The 21082-nt window shown below is 47.9% G+C and overlaps 1 protein-coding gene across 1 annotated transcript; it reads left to right on the forward strand.

The window, feature by feature from the left end:
• Positions 1–6592: 6592 nt before the first annotated feature.
• MED9 (mediator complex subunit 9) lies at positions 6593–20550 on the forward strand. The gene is made up of 2 exons (XM_004776497.3): positions 6593–6915; positions 18555–20550. The coding sequence occupies exons 1-2, from the start codon at positions 6689–6691 to the stop codon at positions 18769–18771; spliced, it is 444 nt and encodes a 147-aa protein (XP_004776554.1). The 5' UTR covers positions 6593–6688; the 3' UTR covers positions 18772–20550.
• The last annotated feature ends 532 nt before the right edge of the window (positions 20551–21082 follow it).

Raw genomic sequence — 21082 nt, forward strand, 5'->3', positions numbered from 1 at the left:
CGCCTGCGGTCCCAGAGCTAGAACTTGGCAGAGGTGGGTTTTGGCCTCTTCTCCAGATCTGTCCTTGCGGGCAGCCTGACACTATTAGATGAGGGGCTGCCCGGTTACTAAGGATGGCTTCTTGGCTCCTGGCCTCCTCTCACTGCTCCATAAATTCATTTTGTACCTTTATGCCTTCTGCACTGAATGACACTACAAGAAAACCGAGCTTTGAGTCAGGAAACGAGCATGGCTCCAGCACGCAGTCCTGGGGCTGACCTGGAGGATGCTCCTGCCTCCTGGGAGCACTCAGACCCCTGCTGGCTTTTGCACAGGCTTGGCGGCCAAGCTTTCCTAAGCCAGCAGTGAACTTCACCTACAGGAGGCTCCTTGGCTCCCCAGCTGGGGCTGGCTCTTCCCACACTTGCCTGTTTCCCTGCTGTTGCTGCAATCCCTAGTCAAGCGGTTACATAAGCAGTCCCCCTTGCCAACTGTCACCAAGGCCACCTGGAAAATCAAGACTTACGCAAACCAGCAATGGCTTGCCAGAGGCGCGACACCCTTGTACGCCTGTTCCCGGCAACTTGGGAGCTACGTTCAAGCTGTCTCCTTACTACCAGCCCTGGATTTTTCCAAAGCTGGAACAACAACATGTATTTTCTGCAGACTTAAAGCCTGTTAAGTTGCTGGGGAGTTCTAGCATAAATAGGCTGGAAATTCCAACGTTACATCTGTCCTCGGCTTTCTGGTTTCTTCCTAATGTCAGCATGACATACTTAATCCCGTGTCTGTGTCCTGGTTCCTCTACCAATGGGCCTCAAGGCCTGAAGTGAGTCATCCTTTCTCCCCAGGGCCCTGCTTCCTCATTTGCAAAACGGGGGGATCACGGGAGACAAGCACCAGGACCCTTCTAACTCTGAACTGACACATCCGTTCTCCTGCGGTTTAGCCTGGAGCCTTCTCTTTCCTCCTGCCTGTCTCATGCATCCTGGCACAGTCCTCAGCACAAGCTGGTGCCCAAAACATAATACATGGACAGGCCACGGCTGTTTCCTGACGGCTCCCAGGATCGCACAGTTTGTTCGAGCCAAAGACCTGGCAGGAATGTTCACAGCTCATAAAGCCACATTTCAAAGGCATGTTGTAAGGAGAGGATGAAGGACAGGGGACAAATGCTGCTCCCTCTCCATGCTTCTTCCATTTTCCAGCTTGGAACTTGTTAGAATCTTTAGTTTGAGGATGTTCCAAATGTCTGTAGTTACAGAATATCTCCGCCCATGCCAGGAGGTCTGGAAGCCCAGCCAGGAGCAAACTATGAACACCAGCCACACATGCTATCCGCCTCAGCATTCCAGTTACAGAATAATTTTTTTAAGATTTTATTTATTTATTTGAAAAAGAGAGAGTGAGAGAGAGCATGAGAGGGGAGAAGGTCAGAAGGAGAATCAGACTTCCCGTAGAGCTAGGAGCCCGATACGGGACTCGATCCCAGGACTCCAGGATCATGACCTGAGCCCTAGGCAGCAGCTCAACCAACTGAGCCACCCAGGCACCCCACAGAGTAATTTTTAACTATACTTTTGTAACTGGGGTTAGTAACCAAGGGGCAAAAGACTTACAGAAAATCCAATGAAAGAAACAAAGTAACTTCCAGAGAAAGAAAAAAAAAAAAAAAGAAGAGTGAGAAAAACTGGAAAGGCCATCATGAGAAAAAGGACATTTTTTTTTTAAAAAAAAAGGATTAACAGAAGGTGTTAAAGTTGAGGCTATGTGGAAGTAGGTGGCAGGGAAAAAACAAACAAACAAACAAGCAAAAACCGTGGCTAACAAATAATTAGAGAATGACTTAGTAAAGACATTGGAAAGAATATGGAATCAGAACGGTAGTGACCATTTTAAACAAAAACAGTTTCTGGGAATGGATTGCCTCTCATTTTTATTCTGTCTAAAGCTGGAGGGGGCACCTGGGTGGCTCAGTGGGTTAAAGCCTCTGCCTTTGGCTTAGGTCAGGATCCCAGGGTCCTGGGATCGAGCCCCGCATCGGGCTCTCTGCTCAGCGGAGAGGTTGCCTCCTCCTCTCTCTTTCTCTGCCTGCTTGTGATCTCTGTCTGTCAAATAAATAAATAAAATCTTAAAAAAAAAAAAAGAAAGAAAGAAAGAAAGCTGGCGGAAGTCTGACGAAAAGCAAGAAGGAATAAGGACTAAAAGAAAAGTCTTACAGAGAAAATTCAGAGTCTGAATGAAACTCAGTCAGGTTTGCGTGCTGAAATGTCCCCAAATGAGTGCTTCCGAGAAATGAAACCTAACGTAAGAGATTTGAGAAACTGGGCATCACGGAGTGTCTCAGAGTAAGGAGAGGATGGGTTGAAAGGAATACAAAGAAGAGAATCAAATCCCGTTCAGAGAGAAGAAAGACCATCTGCAGGACAGAGGCACGCGAGGAAAAGGCTTTTGTCCTGCCGGTGAAGCAGGGAACTGTGGCTAAAGGGGCCCTCTTCCCGCTAGAGGCTGAACTACGTTTGGCCTGAGCAATGATCGCTGCCCGGTTTTTGTTGTTGTTGTTGTTGTTTTAACTCACAAAATCAAAGTATCATGTAGCTTTTCCGGCCTACCCGAGGCTCCAAGCAATAAGAGAAAAGGATGAATCATATGTAAGAATATAGCTTTGATGAAAAAGCCCCCAATCATTCAATGGCATGATGGGTTTAACAATCCCCATGATGTCTGTCTGACAGAGGAATGACTATTTTTGGACTTCACGTAGAAGGAATGTATCACAAGCATATTCACAGGTATTTGTGGCGTAGATCCACTTAGAGCAGCCCAAAGTGCCCTTCTTGGATGCAGCCTGTTTTTTTTGTTTGTTTGTTTCTTCTTGTAGTAACAGTTTGTGGAGACTATTATAAGAAATAATGATAAGGCTTTTTTGGGAAAAATTTTAAAAAGCAGCGGTTCTAGCTAAAACTTCATAGTTCTTACCAGGGGCCACTTCAAATAGCTCTTTACACACATTCATTCCTGTAACCCTTACATTAGCCCCATTAAGTAGGTGTTGTTGTGATTCCATTTTGCAGATAAGGAAACTGAGGCACAGGAGGTGAAATGACTTGTCCAAGTTCCCACAACCAGAAAGAAACAGAAGCCAGGATTCTAATGTATCAAACTCCCATATTTGCCTGCTCCTACATTTGGCAATTGTTCATACTTCTATTTGCTTTAAGTCCTCTTATAAAAGAAATCTAACACTACACAGAAAGTTGCTGTTGGGGCGCCTGGGTGGCTCAGTGGGTTAAAGCCTCTGCCTTCAGCTTAGGTCATGGTCTCAGGGTCCTGGGATTGAGCCCCGAATCGGGCTCTCTGCTCAGCAGGAAGCCTGCTTCCTCCTCTCTGTCTCTCTGCCTGCCTCTCTGCCTACTTGTGATCTCTGTCTATCAAATAAATAAATAAAATCTTAAAAAAAAAAAAAAGAAAGAAAGTTGCTGTTACATGCTAATCCCCTGTCCTGTCCCCTTTTAAAACACTTATAAGGGTGCCTGGGTGGCTCAGTAGGTTAAGCATATGCCTTCAGCTCAGATCATGATTCCAGGGCCCTGGGATGGAGCCCCAGGTCAAGCAATGAGCCTGCTTCTCCCTCTGCCTCTGCATCTCCCCCTACTTGTGCTCTCTCTCTCTCTCAAGTAAATAAATAAAATCCTTTTTTTTTAATAAAAAGAAACACTTTTATATAAGAATCTTGAAGCTATGGACAATACATAGTGTTCATTTTCACATTTCAGACATTTATAAAGAATAATACGCTCTGTTTCCTTTGGGAAACTTGCTGTTTTCCTTTCACCATTATGGTTACAAGTCTTCTGTTTTGATACATATTTATCTCTTGATCTGTACCATTCAGCTATGCAGTCGCTAGCCACACATGGCGATGAGCTCTTGAATGGTGGCCATTCTCAGAGTAAAATGTATAGTGGATTTCACAGACAGGATGAAAACTAATCAACTACCTCTTTAATAGTTGCTAAAATTGATCACATGTTGAAATGATCATATTCAGGAGATACCAAAAGAAATAAAATATATTACTGAAATTCATTTCCCCTGCTTCTTCTTCTTCTTCTTTTTTTTTTTTAATGTGGCTAGTAGAAAATTGAAAATAGCATAACCATTCAGTCCTTCTAGGAAGTTGCATGGCTGCACAAGGTGAGGTCAAGCTGAGCCTGGAGGCAGGCAGGCTGGCTGAACTTGTAAACTACCAACTTGACTAGAAAGACTCTTCGAGAAATAGTATAAATCTGCCCAAGAAGCGATGACTTGGTGGCTTAGCTTGGTGAGGTCTCCCACTTCAGCTTTCATGAAGCCAGCATGGGCAGATTCCTCTGATATCTGCCTGCAATGTTATGAAGTCAGCTTTACTCTGTGCCACTAAGCGTATTAACTATTTTTAGGGCCAACTGTCAATGCACCTCCTTGTTCACACTTCCTCTGCTTTCAATTTGTTTTCTTAGGCCACAGCTATTTATACCTGCAGTGCTTTTTCATTTTCCAAAAAGAGATGTCCCCTTTATTCTGCCAGTGATAAAGCTGAGACTTGTAATTAGGTTATAAAACACACCGGAGGGGGTTGGGGGGAACGATGGACAATTGCTATGGGGATATTATTGATGAATATCAGATTGCTTTTCGAATTCTGAATAAAAACCTCACTTTAAGATTTTTTTTTTTTTATTTGACAGACAGAGATCACAAGTAGGCAGAGAGGCAGGCAGAGATAGAGGGGGAAGCAGGCTCCCTGCTGAGCAGAGAGCCTGATGCGGGACTCGATCCCAGGATGCGGGGATCATAACCTGAGCCGAAGGCAGAGGCTTTAACCCACTGAGCCACCCAGATGCCCCATCACTTTAAGATTTTGAATCATAAAGTTACAGAACCAGCAGAGACCCGAGGTGTTGGTCAAGACCATAGATCTGGTGTCAGGCAAGCTGTGTGGCCCTGGGCCAATACCTCAACCATCATAAGCCTCAGTTTCCTTGCCCAAGAAATAAGATGCTAGCATCTGCCTTCTAGAGCTCTTTTGTGAATTAAGTATGATAACAATTGTGACTCTTCCTTGTATCTACTTTTATTCCACGGCAATTGTGGTAATTACTATTAATTCTTGCACCATCGATATTTCCCCAAACGGCTGCAAGGGGATAGCCTTTTCAAGCACACCTGGTCTGATTCCAGCAGGCCTTTCCCCTCTGCTCTCTACCATGACTCTTAAAACTCTTCCCTGAAGTGGGGAGCTCTGTGGCTAGCAAGAAGAAAACCTTCAGAATCTCCCTCCCCTTGCTCTCCCCACCCCCTCCCCAGCCCCATGAGGGTATTCTATGCAGTTCTTGCTGAAGAAAGCCGTGCTAAGGCCCATCACTAAAGAGCCTCTACCAGCACAGTCTCCAACTTCCTACTTCCTTCTGCAGTCTGGCTTCCCTAGGGTCTGCCTCCATAATCCTCTCCTAATGCATCCGAATAGTAGCATCAGCATCGATGCTTTCCTTGGGATCAGCGACCTTGCTCTTAAGTACTCCGGCTCATCTTGCTCTCTGAATATGGGCTTCCTTGCCTCTCTTTAAGACCCTTGATGGTTGACTTTGAAAGGCTGGGGCTTTCCTACCTCATGTCCTCTCCCCCTCACTAACTAAGCTTAGGATGGGTGTCACATTGCCCAGAAATTTATTATGCAGCTCCCATATCACACTTGTTTTGAGAAATATAATTACAAAACCACCAGGTTTTTGGCCTAGGATCCTAGGGGCAAACCAGACTTTTGGAGCTCAGCCATGTATCTGAAGTTAGAAAGCAGTTTAGGATCTGCTGTGAATCTGAATAAAAGATTTTACAGTTAAGGAAACTGAGATCTAGGGATTGAAGAAACTGGCCAGAGGTTTGGAGAGTACCTACCTGAGAGTTGCCTTTCCTGTAGGATACATTTATTCTTCCCACCAGTCAATCCCCTTTTGCCTCCCACTGAAGTCGGGAGAGCCCTCCCACCACCTACCCCCACATTTAACACTGCATCTGCCATCCAGATGATGCATATTACATGTCGAATTATTAGTTCCTCCCCATCTAGCCATGCGGGGCTTTTAATTTCTTTGTCTCTGCACCGTTTGGGCTAGCAGAGTGTCACACTAAGGCTGGGTCGGGCTTTGCCGCCTGTCCTCCTGGAGGCCTCTGCACGGTGGGGGAGCTGTGGGTCCTCCCTCTCCGGGTTCTTGATGCCCGTGGAGCCCAGTGCTTTGCATGTAACAGACCCTGGGTGGGTTTTTACTCTGCCTGTGGGTCAAGGTGGTTCTTTGGGAAGCCTTCTCCGAGGGCAAGGGTGGGCTATGCGGAGGCTTATGTATCTCAGCATTCCTGTATTAGTTACTTTTGGACCCTCTTCGTCGTGTTAATAATAATCAAATATTTCTGAAATAAATCTATTGCTGACTAATAAACTAGCTGCCTCGATTTACAACAAAATACGTCAATAGCCCGTTGCCTAGCAACAGAAACCACGCCCCCGGCCGTTGCTCCGCCCTACTCCCCGCCCATATCCTAGTACGCACGCGCACAACCTTTCTCCAGAGCCCGCCCCCGCGGGCGCACGGTGGTGACGTCTGGAGTCCGCGACGCTTTTGAGAAGCTGATCGCTGGGGTCCTGCTGACTGACCTGCGGGTCCCGGGCGCCATGGCCTCGGCCGGAGTGGCCGCCGGGCGACAGGCCGAGGATGCGTTACCGCCGCCGGCCGAGCCGCCGCTGCCCGAGACGAAGCCGCTGCCGCCTTCGCAGCCGCCGCCTCCGGTCGCCGCGCCTCAGCCGCAGCAGTCGCCGGCGCCGAGGCCTCAGTCACCCGCCGGCGTGAAGGAGGAGGAGAATTACTCCTTTTTACCTTTGGTTCACAACATCATCAAATGGTAAGAGCCCAAGAGAAGACCAGCCACGACACGCCCTCCCGCTTCTCGTCTCCTGTTTCCGAGCTGCAAAAGCCTAGGTGCTGTTGGCTACACCCCCATTTTACCGATGGGGAAACAGACCCCGGGGGAGGAGGCATTTCCAAAACCACACCCTGTCGCACATGCATTCAGCAGACGTTTGAGCCCTGAGAGAGTTGCCAGACCTCCTGAGGGCCAGGCGGTATTCTTGAAAATGAAGGCAGACTAGAGACCGAACGCACAGGCTCTGCAGTCAGAACTGCTCAAGTTTTCACCTTAGTGATTTGGAGCAAGTCAAGCGTCTCTGAGCCCTAGTTTTCTCACCTGTAATAGAGGAGTAACCCTTGGATTCTCTGTTTTCAACATATCCCACATATATGGAGCATCTTCGCTGTGTGGCACACTGCTAAGTGCTGTGGGACGTACACAGTAAAAAGGACCAACTTCTCACCCCCACATTGCACACCAGTTTGAAGGGGGAAAAGGCAGGTTTGGGAATTACCCATAATTCAAAGAGTTTGGAGGGCTGATGATAGAAAACATTAAAAGAAACAAAGATACAAGTTGCCCTGTGGTTGCATGTTCTTGGACAATGCCAAAGAGGGTGATTTGTCATTCTTTTTAAAAGATTTATTTATTCATTTGAGAGAGCACATGGAAGCAGAAGCGGGGCAGAGGGAGAGAGAATCTCAAGCAGACTCCCTGCTGAGCACATAGCCGGTGGCCGCTGGATCCCGTGACTCTGAGATCGACTGAGGTCGACTGGAAGTCAAGAGTCCCACCCACGCAGCACACTGAGCCACCCAGGCTCCCGGGTTTGTCATTATTTTGGCCAATCTTCTGATTAGCCTGAGTTTTCAGCTGACCCTGTAAAAGGAAAAAAAAACAAACAAACAGTACAACCAAAAGTCTCCTTGATCCCCATGTTTGCCTCAATTATTTTTACTGTTATTTATATCCAAATTAATGGGGTAGACTAGGCTCATAACTATTAAACCATTAAAAACCAAAACAAAGTAAATTAAACTCACTCTTACAGTAACATTCAAGTGGGCATTAATGCACTCTTGGGTGTTTTGCTGAAATGAACTTGCTACCCAACACGTGAAAGTCTTGTTTGTTAATGGCCTGGCTTCTTTTGAGTTCAGCCAGGCTGGATTAACTTGCTGTGGGATGACCTCATGCTTCTACCACTTTTTAAACAACTGTGAAGCCTTTGTTCTCATATTAGACCCTGCCTTCATTTGGCTTCACTTGGTGTGAACATACTGTTTATAGGGTAAGGCAGACTCTGTTCTGTTCTCATTAGCCTGTGAAGTTGAAGTAGAACTAGAAGTAGAAGTTCAAGTAGAACTGCTAGGCAGCAGTGAGATAGCAAACAAACACAAGTGCAGACCACAAAATCCCAGGGCAGTGCTGGATTATAAATGGATTATCCAAATTAACCCAAATACACTGGTTTTAAGAAAAATAGAAGAAAATGAAAACATAAAATGTACACAGTCTCGAGGACAGTTCCCGGACCCCTGAGAGTATATTGCACCCCAGTAGAGCATTTGGGTTGGACTGGCCTTAAACATGGAGCGGTAAGCTACGCTAGAAAGAACACGGGCTTTGAAGTCAGGTAGTCCTGGATTCAAATCCACATACTGATAGCCACTTGCCTTGTAATCTTAGTAAATTATGTAGCCTTTCTAGGCCTTAATTTCTTATCTCTAATACGTGAATAATAACAGTGGACCTCAAAGAGCGGGTTCAAATTACAGCTTTATGGTGTATGGGCTAAGAGATCTTGGTCAAATGACTTAGCTTCTCTGTCTTTTCTCTTGTGAAATGGAATAACAGTACTTTAAATCCTAAGATTGCTGTAAAGTGTACTCAAGAGCAGCCTTCTGTGAAAGATGGAGGGTTGATCACATGTGTTTATTTCTGTACCCTCTGAAAGGACAGTGAAGAGGTTTTTTTTTGTTTGTTTTTTTGTTTTTTTGGTTTTTTTAGCATAAAAGCAGAAAGAACAGGAGAGGAGATAATTGTCACAGATGGCTAACGGCTAATCCATCTCTCAGCCGGAAGAAGCATCCAGAAGCAGCTGCCTTAGACCATGGCTTCTCCCTACATCTTGGGAATTGACAATGCCAGGGACTTCTGAAGTCTGTTTAAGAATCAGAGCTCATGGTCGTCTTCCTCACTCCAGTGGGCGACAGTGGGCGACTGTCCTTCTTCCATCTTGGCAGAAAACTAAAGCATTACTCTCTCCCAAGATTTATTTTTAAAGATAAGCCAGAGAGTCTCTGGACTGGGGAACACCAGGCACATGGCAGGAGTTGGAGAAAGGGAGCCATACTGAAAAGACAGATTAAGAGAAACTTCACAAACTGAAGTACTTCACAACCCTAGCCTTCTTTCCCAATCTGGCTTCTAGATGGGCAGCCAGAGAGACAGAGATCCCTTCTCTGGGGTGTCTGGTGAGCCCAAAAGGGAAGACATTGGGGGCTCCCCAAGAAAGAACTTAGTTCATTCTAAGAAAATAAAGAAGCATCATTAAGAGTTTCCACTAAGTGGGGCAGGGGCACCTGGGTGACTCAGTCAGTTAAGCATACAACTCTTGGTTTCAGCTCATGTCATGATCTCAGGGTCATGAGGTCGAGCTCTGCACTGAGAACAGGGTCTGCTTGGGGTTCTCCCCCTCTGCCCCTCCTCCTGCACTCTCTCTCTCTCAAATAATAAAATCTTCCCCCAAAAAGAGAGTTTCCACTAAGCCTTTTAATGTTTTATACTTTTTTCCCAATATTCTCCATTATTTATTAATACCCTGCTTTTTACTAATAGAATATAAAGTATTTACATTTTCTATTGGCATTCGTCTTCTTCCTCCACATCTGGTGGAAGTCAAAATAATGAACATCCTCTTTATCATAGGATCACATCTTTTTCTTCTTTCATCTAGAATGCTGAACGCAGTAAATTATGCACATAAATCAAGCAGTATTTTACTCTTAACTATATGACAGGCAGCCAGGGTCACTAAGCATGTGAAGAAAAACCGTAGCAGAGGATAAAACAAAACAGAAGAGCAAAACTCCACTTGGAGGAAACTCACTGAGAGAAGGAAAGATCCTATTACCATGAAAAGGAGCTAGGATGTGATTTTCAAATATGTGTGTAGGTATGTATTTGTGATAATAGGCTAATAAGGGAAGGAGACAGACTGTGGTCGGAATGGCGACAAGAGAGGGGCCCTGGGGCAGCCTGGAGGAGTCAGAAGGTTTGTTAAGGGCAGGTGCCAGTGTGGAGTCTTAAATTATGGGAGGTAGGAGGAGTGGTGTAGGAAGAACACGGATAAGGACGTGATGCCCAGAAACAGTACTGAACTCATGCAGCCAGCTCGCAGTGTGATGGGGCTGGGGCGTAAATGTAAGGTAGTAAGGGAGAACTGGCGAGAGGGAGAGTCAACATACAGAGGACAGCGCATCCCCCACAGGGAGGGAGATTTTGTCTTCTGAGGAGTGGGGAGCCAGTGAGAACTTCCAACCACTGGGCCTCAGTCAGATTCGTGCTCGAGATAGAGATGGTATCCCTGCCCCCAGGCAGGGAAGCCAGTGAGGACGCTGTCCCGGCAGGCCGGCCTGGCCGGACGGAATGAGGGCCAAGACCTGCTGGCTCCTACAGGCCCTTGATCTCTCCCTCTCCTGTAGCTTCTGCATGCACCCCTTTATTATCTGTTTACTCCTTGCCCAGGGGATGAATGAGAAAGGAGCTGAAGTGAGTTCAGCCTTTCTTGTTCTCATAAAGAATGTGGACTCCTGCATCATTAGGTTTCTAGAAAATTTTTATTTAAAAATAAGTAACAGTTGCAAATTCAGAATCCTGTAAAGTGAAGTTCCGTCACCAATCCTAATTGCTGTTACTATTTTAAGTATCCTTCCAAGACCTATATATGCATGTCTTTTAAAAAATGTATAGAATTTGAGATCATACTGTACTTTGTTTTTTTTTTTTTCCCTCATGAGTCTGTTTTGGACCCCTTTTCATTCTCACCCATGAAGGCCTTCGTCAGTAAGGTGGCAGCACCATCACTTACGTAACCAGTCTTGTTTGTGGACGTTTACATGTTGTTCTAATTTTTGCTGTTGCCAGCCTTGCTGGGGGGGAGCATCCTCGTACGTTTATGATTAGGTAAATCCCCAGCAGTGGAATTGCTGGAGTGGAGGGTACAGGCATTTCTCATTTTCATAGCTGTTGCTGAATGTAGAGTGCTACATCATTTTAGCTTTGTCTGGAACACAATCTCCTGTGGCCTGGGCTGCTTTGATTAACCCACCGTGGCCAGAAATCTGCCATCCTGAAAGTATTTTTTAAAAACTGTACAGGCACCTGGGTGGTTCAGTTAGGCATCTGCCTTCGGTTCAGATCATCCTCCCAGGGTCCTAGGATCTAGCCCCTTGGGGCACCCTGCTCAGCGGGGAGCCTGCTTCTCCTCCTCTGCCTGCACCACCCTCCCCCCGGTTGTACTTTCTCAGATAAATAAAAATCTTAAAAATAAAAGTTGCAGTTGTAAAAAAAAAAAAAAAAAAAAAAGAAATGAGAAATTTCAATTGTAGATGTATTCAAAGAACCCCCAAAGGTACAAAATGGCAAGTGAGCCTCCCCCTCCACTCCTCCCAGCTCCCTCCCTTGTCCCCAAACTGCGTCATACTCCGTTTCATGATTATGCCACCATTTCTTTCAACACTTCCCAGCTCAAGGACACTTCCAGTGTTTCTGGCATTTTGCCACTGCAGTGAGTGCTGCAGCCACCCTGTTTGTAAACTTTGAGTAAATTTCTAGCAAAGAGATATGTGAATTTAACATTTCAATCACTGTTAGCAAATAAGTAAGAATGCACCAGTGTATGTTTTACCAGCAGTGTATTTGTGTCCTTTTTTTTTTTTTTAAGATTTTATTTATTTGACAGAGATCACAAGTAGGCAGAGAGGCAGGTAGAGAGGAAGGGAAGCAGGCTCCCCGCTGAGCAGAGAGCTCGATCCCAGGACCCTGAGATCATGACCTGAGCGGAAGGCAGAGGCTTAACCCTCTGAGCCACCCAGGTGCCCCATGTATTTGTGTCTTTTTCCCCACACCCCTGCCATCACCTTTAAACTTTTTAACTCAGGCTAATCTGATAGGTCAGAAATGATGTGTTGTATTGGTCTGTGTCTCATTTGATCAGATAAATCATCTTTTCATATGCATCTTCTTAAGTCATTTGTATTTTTCCCCTGTAAACTGCCCATTTTCTATAAGGTCATCCCTCTTTTAATGAACTCCTTGTATGTAAGGAAAATATGCCTTTGCTGGGCTAGTGTATTATAAATATTTCCCCCGAGCTATGACTTCTTTTGACTTTGTTCCTGGGTTCTTTTGTTTGTTTTTGTCATCTGGAAGCATACTGTTTTATTCAGGCAGATTTGTTACGCTTTTCCTTAATGGCTTCTGGATTTTGGTCCTAGTTAGCAAGGCCTTCCCCCTCTAATAAAGTGACAAATATCAATCTTTTTCCTCTAGGACTTTTATGGTTTCGTTTTTCACTTCTTTTTTTTTTTTTTTTTTTTAGATTTATGTATTTATTTGAGTGAGAGCAAGTGAAGGGGGAGGGACAGAGGGAGAGACAGAATCCTAAGCAGGCTCCACGCTGAGTGTGGAGCCTGACTCAGGGTTAGATCCCAGGCCCCTGAGATACAACCTGAGCCCAAATCAGGAGACCGATGCTTAATTGACTGAGCCACCTAGGTGCTCCTTTCACTTTTAGTTCTGTGTTGCTTCTGGAATGTATTTTAATGGAAGAAGGAAGGGGACACCCCCACTTTCCCTCCTTGAGCTGTATCATCCCACTGCTCTTATCAAATATTCATTTTTTTCTCTGCTGGAGCCATCACCTTGACCATATACATAGAGTCCCCATATGTTTGCTCATCTGCTTCTGGACATTCTGTTCTTCTCCAGCACTGTGAAATCTTCCTGGCACAATTCATGATCTGTGCAGGCTGGCCTTCCTTCTTCCTTCTCTCTTGGCAGCATATACCCTTAGTACCTTGACCTTTCCCGGCCTGTTTTCTGTAGCCTGGCTGAGATGCTAGGAGGTGCAGAGATGCTGAGATTAGGTTAGTGGAACATTCAGGCTTTAATCTGCCCCTTTACTGCCAAGCCTGTTGGTAAAACTCCTCATGGTCCAGGTCTTCTAACCTCCTTTTGGGATCTTACAGTCATTTCTTAAATAGTTTCTTTGCCTTTATCCTCTCGTCTCTCTAATTCATCCTGTGCATGTTAGCAGTTGAATTTTTCTCTGCTGAAAAATCTCTAGGGCTCCCTATTCTTTCCGTTCCGTCCTTCCCCACTGGTAGCCCTCCATTCAGGAGTCTGTGCAGACCATCTTCAAAGGCCTGTCTGGACCACAGAAAACCCAGAGTGAGTCATTCTGTTGCCATTGCCCTTTGGGTGCATGGAGTCCTCCAGGGCGCATGCGTCATCTTTGCCCAGGGAAATGCCACCTGCCCTTGTAGAACTGCTCAGAGGCCACCTCCCACACCAGGAGAGCGCCCAGTTCTTGTCGTGTGGCTGGGATGCACCCTGCCTGGCGCTGGAGAGAAGCTCCACTGCTCTTCCCTCCTGCTGTCCGTCCCTTAGTTGAAGGAATGATCCAAATGATGTATTTGTGTTAACTTAGAGAATGAGGAAAAAGAGAAAGAAAAATGTCATTTTCATGTGTGTAAGAAATGTTAGGGTTCCCAACTCTTTAAGGCCTCTCTCTTACGTGTAGAAACCACATTAGAGATGTATGTGTAGAACAAAGGAGGAAAGAAATGAGGACCAAAAAGAATTCAGTGTTTTCCCCCCTCAAAGTTGCCAAATCTACAGAGTCTGGGAACTAGTGTCCCAGCCTAGGAATTCTGAGCTGCGGTTGTCACTGCCTTGCCTGCTGGTTGTGACTCGTTCAGTAAAAGTATTCTGTCAACATGGGTACTTAAATGTTTTTTGGTTCGGTTTGGTAATTTTTTAGTTCCTTAAAAGGTTCTATGTTACTGGGTAGGAAAAGGGGAGCCATTTGGGACACTGCAGAGCTAGTTTAAGTGAGGAGTACACGGTGTCGCCCTTCACCTCTCAGGCTGGGGCCATGTCACTGACAGCAGGTCTCTTTATTGTCCAGGCAGGTCAGCAAGACCTGAGAGCCCAGGCAGCACCACTTTCACAGAAATGGTATTACTGACCTGCCTCTTCTACATAAGATCTATTTTAATCTGACCAGCCCTCCGCCAGCTGAGGCCTGTCCTCAGATGGAGAAGGCCGCGGCCCCCACATCAGTGGAGAAGTCTGAGAGAGAAGCCCCCTGGCTCCGTGGGGCTTGTCTGCCCTCATCTGACTGTAGTCCTCTCTGCCCTTGGCTTCTCCTTCAACCGAATCCCAGTGAAAAGAATGAGGGCCCAGATAGGGAATATTTATAGCCTGTTCGGAAGCATTATTTCTGGGCCAGCTTACAAGCCTGTTCCCTCCTCTGCCACTTCATCTCTGTGCATTTGGCCTAACTTACCAAGCACCCACTGGAACCCAGACACCATGAAACAGGCACACGGGGCCACAGTCACTTAGTACAGTGGGAGAAGAGCCACAGTGCCGCATTTAGGCAGAGTCTGGAGCAAAGTGGGAAAGTGCGCCTGGAAGGGGCACAGGCTGCTGGTGGCTGGCCCTAAGGGGCCCCCTGCAAGTGCGAACTGGCCTGGCAGGTGTCTGGGAGCTTGGGAGCTCAAACTTGGGTTTTGTAAAGGTAGGTAGGGCAGAGGGGGTCAGAAGGAGGAGAGGACCCAGCTCTGGAAATCGGGCCAGTGGGAGGAGGAGGCAGGGGCAGGGAGGAGGAGCGGGCGGACTGGCGACTGGGTGCACATTAGGCACCAGGAAGCGCGGCACAGGGACGCATCTGTAAGGGTGCAGCATTCCAGCTGCGCTCAGTCCTGGGAGTGCCCTGCCTCTGATATGTGGCATGCTACAGGGGCATTCGGTGCACTTGGGATGTCAGCAGGACTCCCCAGAATCTAAGGAACTGGGAACAGTGGGAACTGTTGGCATGAGGGTCCTGAAATTGAGGAAGGAGGACAGGCTAGGGGCTGTTGGCCACTGAAGAGATAGAAGTGGACAGACCCATTCTGGGCTGTCCTATAGAGCAGTATTTTTTTAGAACTTCCTTTAGCAGAACCTTTTGTGGCCCCTCCCTAAAAGGAATCTTTTCCACTTTACTGTAACCCTGTGAGCAGATGAAAGCAAGGGTCTGAGGCCCAGAGTCCCTCTCAGAGGACATCTCAGGTGCTGGCTGAAGTGGAACAGAGAAGTGCACACAGCCACTGGCTCTCTAACAGCCGGTGGGTCAGCTAGTGCTGTCGAGTCCGTGAGGGATAAGCGTGTCTGCGGCCACTATACAGGTTTCTTGAAGGGCATTTTGTCAGCCTGTCAAAAATTTGAATGTGCTCCCTGCTCCGCAGGAAGCCTGCTTCCCTCTCTCTCTCTCTGCCTGCCTCTCTGCCTACTTGTGATCTCTGTCTGTCAAATAAATAAATAAAATCTTAAAAAAAAAAAATTTGAATGTACATAACCTTTAACCTAGATATTCACTTGGGAGAAATCATCTTACCAAGATACTTGCACAAGTACTTGGGGATGTAGGTACAAAACGTTCATTGCCATTGCAATTACAAATGGTAAGTTGCAAGCATCCAAATGGCCAGCAGTAGCCAAAGAATTTTAGCTGATTCACCGTATGTGCGTTCACATGGAAAGACGTCCAAGGTGCAACTTAAGTGAAAAAAGCAAGAATGGTCACATTGTTGTCAAAGCAAATAACAAAGAAGTACATGTGTGTTTGTAACCATATATTGTATATTTCGAAGCCGTCTGAAATGTATATGCCACATGTTAACCGGTTTCTCTGGGATGTGCCTTAGAGGGATCTTCCTTTTCTAAGCCTCGGTGTCTGCTGTTTTTAAGTTTTTCCCTCAAGCACCTATTATGGTCACAGGAAAAGCAACACCCCCCCACACACACACACTGTTTTAGAAAGATGCCGGCCACTGAATTTAGCGAGTTAGTGTGGAAAGAGGGAGGGATGGAGGGCAGGACTGGTCCCAGCGTGGGTCAGCCAGGACAGTGGGGGCGCCAGACTGAAGGTCACAGAAACTCTCAGGAGGAAGAAGTGGGAAACAGAGGCCTGCTACTGCGTGGTCTCTGGTTTGGGAGGAGGTTGGCTTCAGGAACCAGGTGGGTTCCTTTTGCTTCTAAGTTCCTGGTGGACACACTTGCCCAGTTGAGGCGAGCTGGCATCTTCAAGTCCCGAGGCACCCGTAGTAAAAATTGGAGCTGCGGCTGTATTTAGCACCCGAACAAGGCATTGTCTTAAACCCATCTGCCTAATAGGCCTGTGAAGTTTGCCCTGGGTCTGGTGCCAGGAACACCGAACGTGTGTGTCCACGGGATGCTGAGTATCACCTAGGATTTGCACAGGAGTCGGAGAAGAAGTGGCCTGTCAAGCAAGCCAGAGCAGCAGTATTTTTGTCCATCTTTCAGAAACTCCTATAAGCAGAACCAAAGTGCCCTAACCTGGCCCTTGTTTGTATGATTTTCGTGCCTGTCGACCTTGGCCTAGTCTCATTTTTTTTTTCTTCTAAAGTTGGCTGATGACTAACATTGAACACAAAGCAGGCCCGTTTGGAGCTTTCTGCTTTTATTCACACACTATTTGGGCCTGGCTCATTTATTTTGGCTTGAGCATTTCACAGTCATCCTGGTCTAGCAGGTTCCCGCTTGGTTCGAGCTGGTTCCTGAATAGAGAGTTCTCGCTCCAGGAGTTCCACATTATTTACCTTCACCAACTAGGGCAGGCCGAGAAGCTTGCTGAGAGGGCCTTGCTGGGGGCCACATGGCCCCCTTTCCCTGTAGCTTCCCTCCAGGCAAGCCTTTATGTGGCTCCTTCGCTGAGAGTTCACTGAGCAAAGAATGGACAATCTTGAGATGCGGGGGATTTTCAAAAGCAAACACCCTAAGCATGGCCCACTTTTTCCTTCAGAACTCAGTCTTCTTCGGGGCCGGATCATGCTTGCTCCCATAACTGGATGATCATAACGTCCTTCCAATTTCTTATTTTATGTATTTTCGTTTGTTTGCTTTTACTTTGTCCTTTCAGATTGGTGTGGATCAGGGTTCTTAAAACTATAGTTCACTTTCAGAGCTCTCTTGGGACTTGTGTTCATACGTCGTGTTAACGCATATGCCGTGCAAGTATAACAATTTCAGAAACCCAGATGGTTTCCCTCCAAAGTTGTAGATTCGAGCCCGACATCTAAAATCGTTAAAATAAAAGATGCCCCCTGTCTGCCACCTTCTAAAGAATTCACAGTTCTCATAAATACCAATTACTCCTCTCTAGAAACTGGGGTAAGGGATCTCATTCATTGGATATTTAAAGTGAGGGTATCAAATGACAACAAGAAATGTTTGGCTGGTTAACATTCCCTAGAATGAGTGATTCTCCAGATCTTGCCTCTGAGCACAGGGAGCAGGGCCCATCACATTTGCCAAGTGATTGCCAGGGAAGATGGATATTCTGTCTGCGTAAGCAGAGAAATGATGAATAAAGGACATGAATTAGCACCATCTGGGCTGATACTCCTCATCAGGAATGGACATTTATTTCAAAAAATAAGTGATCGTTGACAGTTCTCCCCTCGCCCCCACCCCAGGCCTCAATGGGTGACTTTTAGAAAACCCCACTGAATTGGCTTTTAGTTTTAGTCCCAGCTGTTAGTTTGCAAAAGCTCCCCCACTTGCTAACTTGTAAAAAATGTATAGGAGCAACTGACAAGCTGTTTCTTTGATCTTAGGTGAAGGTTTTGTTCTTGTTGTTTTTATTTTAGCAGTGCCTGGGAGTACGGATCTCTCCGGGCAGCTAATGATAGCGAGCAGTGGGATGGAGGGAATGATCCTGCCTGACCTGAAGGCAAGGAATTTACAGGACTGGTAGGGGAGACTTCGTACCTGCTGGAAAAATTTCCAATAGCTTGTAACTATTGTAAAATTTATGACCAGCCCTGTGGAAACTAGTGCTTACGTTAACAGGCTCAGGCAGCAAAACATCAGCTAAACTTAGCTCTGGCTAGCTGATAAAGTTTCTTGATTGGCCTGGAAATGTCTCCAGTTAGAAGAAATGTAGGATTTCGGCCAGTTTTGCCGGCCATTTGTCACCTCACAATGGTAGTGGTATGTTCAGTCATTCAACAAACATTATGAACTTACTTGCCAAGCATTCATTCTGGCAACAAAGGCGAATTTGGGCCCAGGGATATGTGTCCCAACAAGGCAGACACAGTCCCTGTCCTCTGAGCTAATGGGGTTTTGGCCTCAAATGGTGCCAGCAGGCTGAGGGGGGCTGTAGTGGCAGTGCTGGGCGCAGGTGCTTCTACTGGCCAGCTGTCCCCTGGGGGGTGCACGACCTCAGAAGGAGACATGCAAACAAGGCAGGCTGAAAGGTAAGGTCAGAAGAGAGCAGATTCTGTGGGGGTGAGTCTGAGCCATGAATGCTAACGACTGCCCTCTGCCCCCCGTAGCATGGACAAGGACAGCCCGGACATCCACCAGGACCTGAACGCCCTCAAAACCAAGTTCCAGGAGATGCGGAAAGTCATCAGCGCCATGCCCGGCATCCACCTGAGCCCTGAGCAGCAGCAGCAGCAGCTGCACAGCCTCCGGGAGCAGGTCAGGACCAAGAACGAGCTTCTACAGAAGTATAAGAGCCTCTGCATGTTTGAGATCCCCAAGGAGTAGACGAGGCCGGCTTCCAGGAAGGCCCGGGAAAGAAGCGGAAGAACACACAGCCTCCCTGACTCCCCCAACCAGCGCCTCGAACTCCAGCTGTGAACTCTGTAATCCTGTAATCCGGGGCTGCTGTAGCTGCTTCCGGAGCCAAACTTGGCATCGACTGTGTGGGGAGCCAGCGCTCAGGCTTGGATTGTTGGGGCCTCCTTGTAGAGGATGTGTCCATATGTCTAGATGCATAATAACCGGACTGCCTGCTGGTGGAGGGAAGACTGTTCCTGGAGGCTGGGGAGGGGGCCGGGGATGCCGCCCCTCTTCTGGGGAGGGGGCCATGTGCTGTGCATTCAGGCTCCGCAGAGCGGCTGAGCGCAGGAGGAAAGGAGGCGGCTCCCCTCTGCTTCCTGCCCTCCCCCCACCCTCGCTCCCACCCCTCGGTATGCTGCGCCCTGGGTGCTCACTGTTCTGCGACAGCAGTGTCATGAAATGGGCATAGGAGTCCCTTGACCAACTGGGTCTGCACCCCCATGGCACGCATTTCAAATGCTAAAAGAAACCTGGCAGAGGAAGAATATTGTTTTGAAAGGCAGCAGGATGGCTTCCTCCCTCATCAGCCCACCCCCGCCCTCCCCCCGAAATACTTTTCTTTTTTTTATGTTTGAGCCAGTGAATGAATGAAACTGTGTGGTGGGGGTGTCGACCAAGAGTGGGGCAGGACCAAGAGCGGGGCAGGTGGCCCCGGTCTCCAGCTTCTCTGCCGCCTACATGTTCTTGTTACTTTTAGCTCCTGCTCCCTTTGTCTCCTGCCCCCTTCCGTCCGCTCATCCAGCCACTTCCTGCTGAAGGCTGACCCGGCTCCTTCCCCCTGCTTCCCACAAGCCAGAGGGCACCATTGTCTCTATGCAGGCTTATGGCTGCTTCCCAGGGGCCCGGGCCTTGCCTCTTAGCGGTTCAGATTCCTGTTGTCCTGGTTTAAATAATGAGTCACCCCTCTGGCCTTCTCACTAAAGAGCCAGCCACGAACCCTCACTGCACCCCAGATAGAGGGAATCCTGATTTGCCCTCGGTGACGGCTCCGCTCACCCATCACCCGACTGCAACAGTGCTGTTCGGGTCCGTTCCGACACCGCGTGACAAACCACGCCTGCAGGTTCGACGGCCCCGTTCTGCTTTGTGATGCCCCTCTTTTTTCCTCCAGATTTGCATGCCCCTCCCTGGCCTGTCAGACCGAGCCCTTCCCCTCGCCTGTTCTGTGAGGCGAGAAGTAACTGCGTATTGTTTAGATCTCGAAATGGGCTCGTAACCTGCCCAGACCAAGTCAGGGGCTTAACAGATGCCCGCCAATTGACCTCGTTGGCAGCAAGACTGGTCGAAGGTGTTCTTCACAGGGGTTCCGTGTGTGCTGACCCGCAGCCACCTGTCAGAGCGGGGCTGGCACAGGGGGAGTGCAGGACGAGGGGGGGGGCGGATCTGGTTTCAGTGGTTTTGGACAGAAGAGCGCGCTCTGAACTGAAGTGGGCGGCCGCCTGCTAGGCCAGCCCACCCTGGGACTGTTATTTAACTGAACCAGTTAGGTCCTTGACATTTCAGAGTCGCATGGGGCCGGTTTTAAGGCTCTGACCAAACAGGAACCACGAAGCACATAGAGATAACAAGACCACCGTCCCTTCTGCAAGGCTGAAGACCTCTTCCCGGGGCCGAGGCAGACAGAGCCTTCCCTGTACTCCACGCTTTGGACTGGTGACATTCTCTGAGAGTAGAATTAAAAGAACTTGCGCTCTGCTCTCAGGACATCTTGGGTTTTGTACGGAGAAATCCATCATAAGATGTCCCTCTTGCATAGTTGAAAGGAAGATGTTCATTTTGCTCAGGGGAGAGAGAACAAATTGTGGGAGGCCCCACCGTGCACCTCCTTCCCTCAGCCCACACAGCAAAGCCAGCATGAGAAACAGGGTAATTGTCCTCGGGAGTGACATCTGCCCCCAAGGACCCAGTGGGCCTGGTAGTGGGTCATCCTGCGCACCTGTGACTGGCCCCCCAGGCCCAGGGGTGAGTTCAGCACCCAGGGAGCAGCCCTCACAGCACAGGATGGAAATCCCTCCCTGAGACAACACGGAACCCCTCCAGGGGCCAAGCACCCTCTCGAAGCCACTGAAGCCACCTATTAGGGGGTTACTAGGCGGTGGACACTCGCACTAAGTGCTTTGCAGACACCTCGCTTAGTCCTCACAGCACCCCCACGCAGAAGGCTATTCCACGGGTGAAGAATTAGAGGCTTGGCAGGTGTCCCTTGGCCTGAGCTTGCAGTTACAAGTGGCAGAGA

Source organism: Mustela putorius, unplaced genomic scaffold (assembly GCF_011764305.1).
Source record: "Mustela putorius furo isolate JIRA1106 unplaced genomic scaffold, ASM1176430v1.1 tig00000731_pilon_pilon_pilon, whole genome shotgun sequence".
NCBI lineage: Eukaryota > Metazoa > Chordata > Mammalia > Carnivora > Mustelidae > Mustela > Mustela putorius.

Bases quoted from the DNA above. Each gene is read 5' to 3' on its own strand.
- MED9 (XM_004776497.3), top strand. From the start codon at position 6,689: ATGGCCTCGGCCGGAGTGGCCGCCGGGCGACAGGCCGAGGATGCGTTA. The intron at 6,916-18,554 runs GTAAGAGCCCAA...TGCCCCCCGTAG, and splicing joins GTTCACAACATCATCAAATG to CATGGACAAGGACAGCCCGG.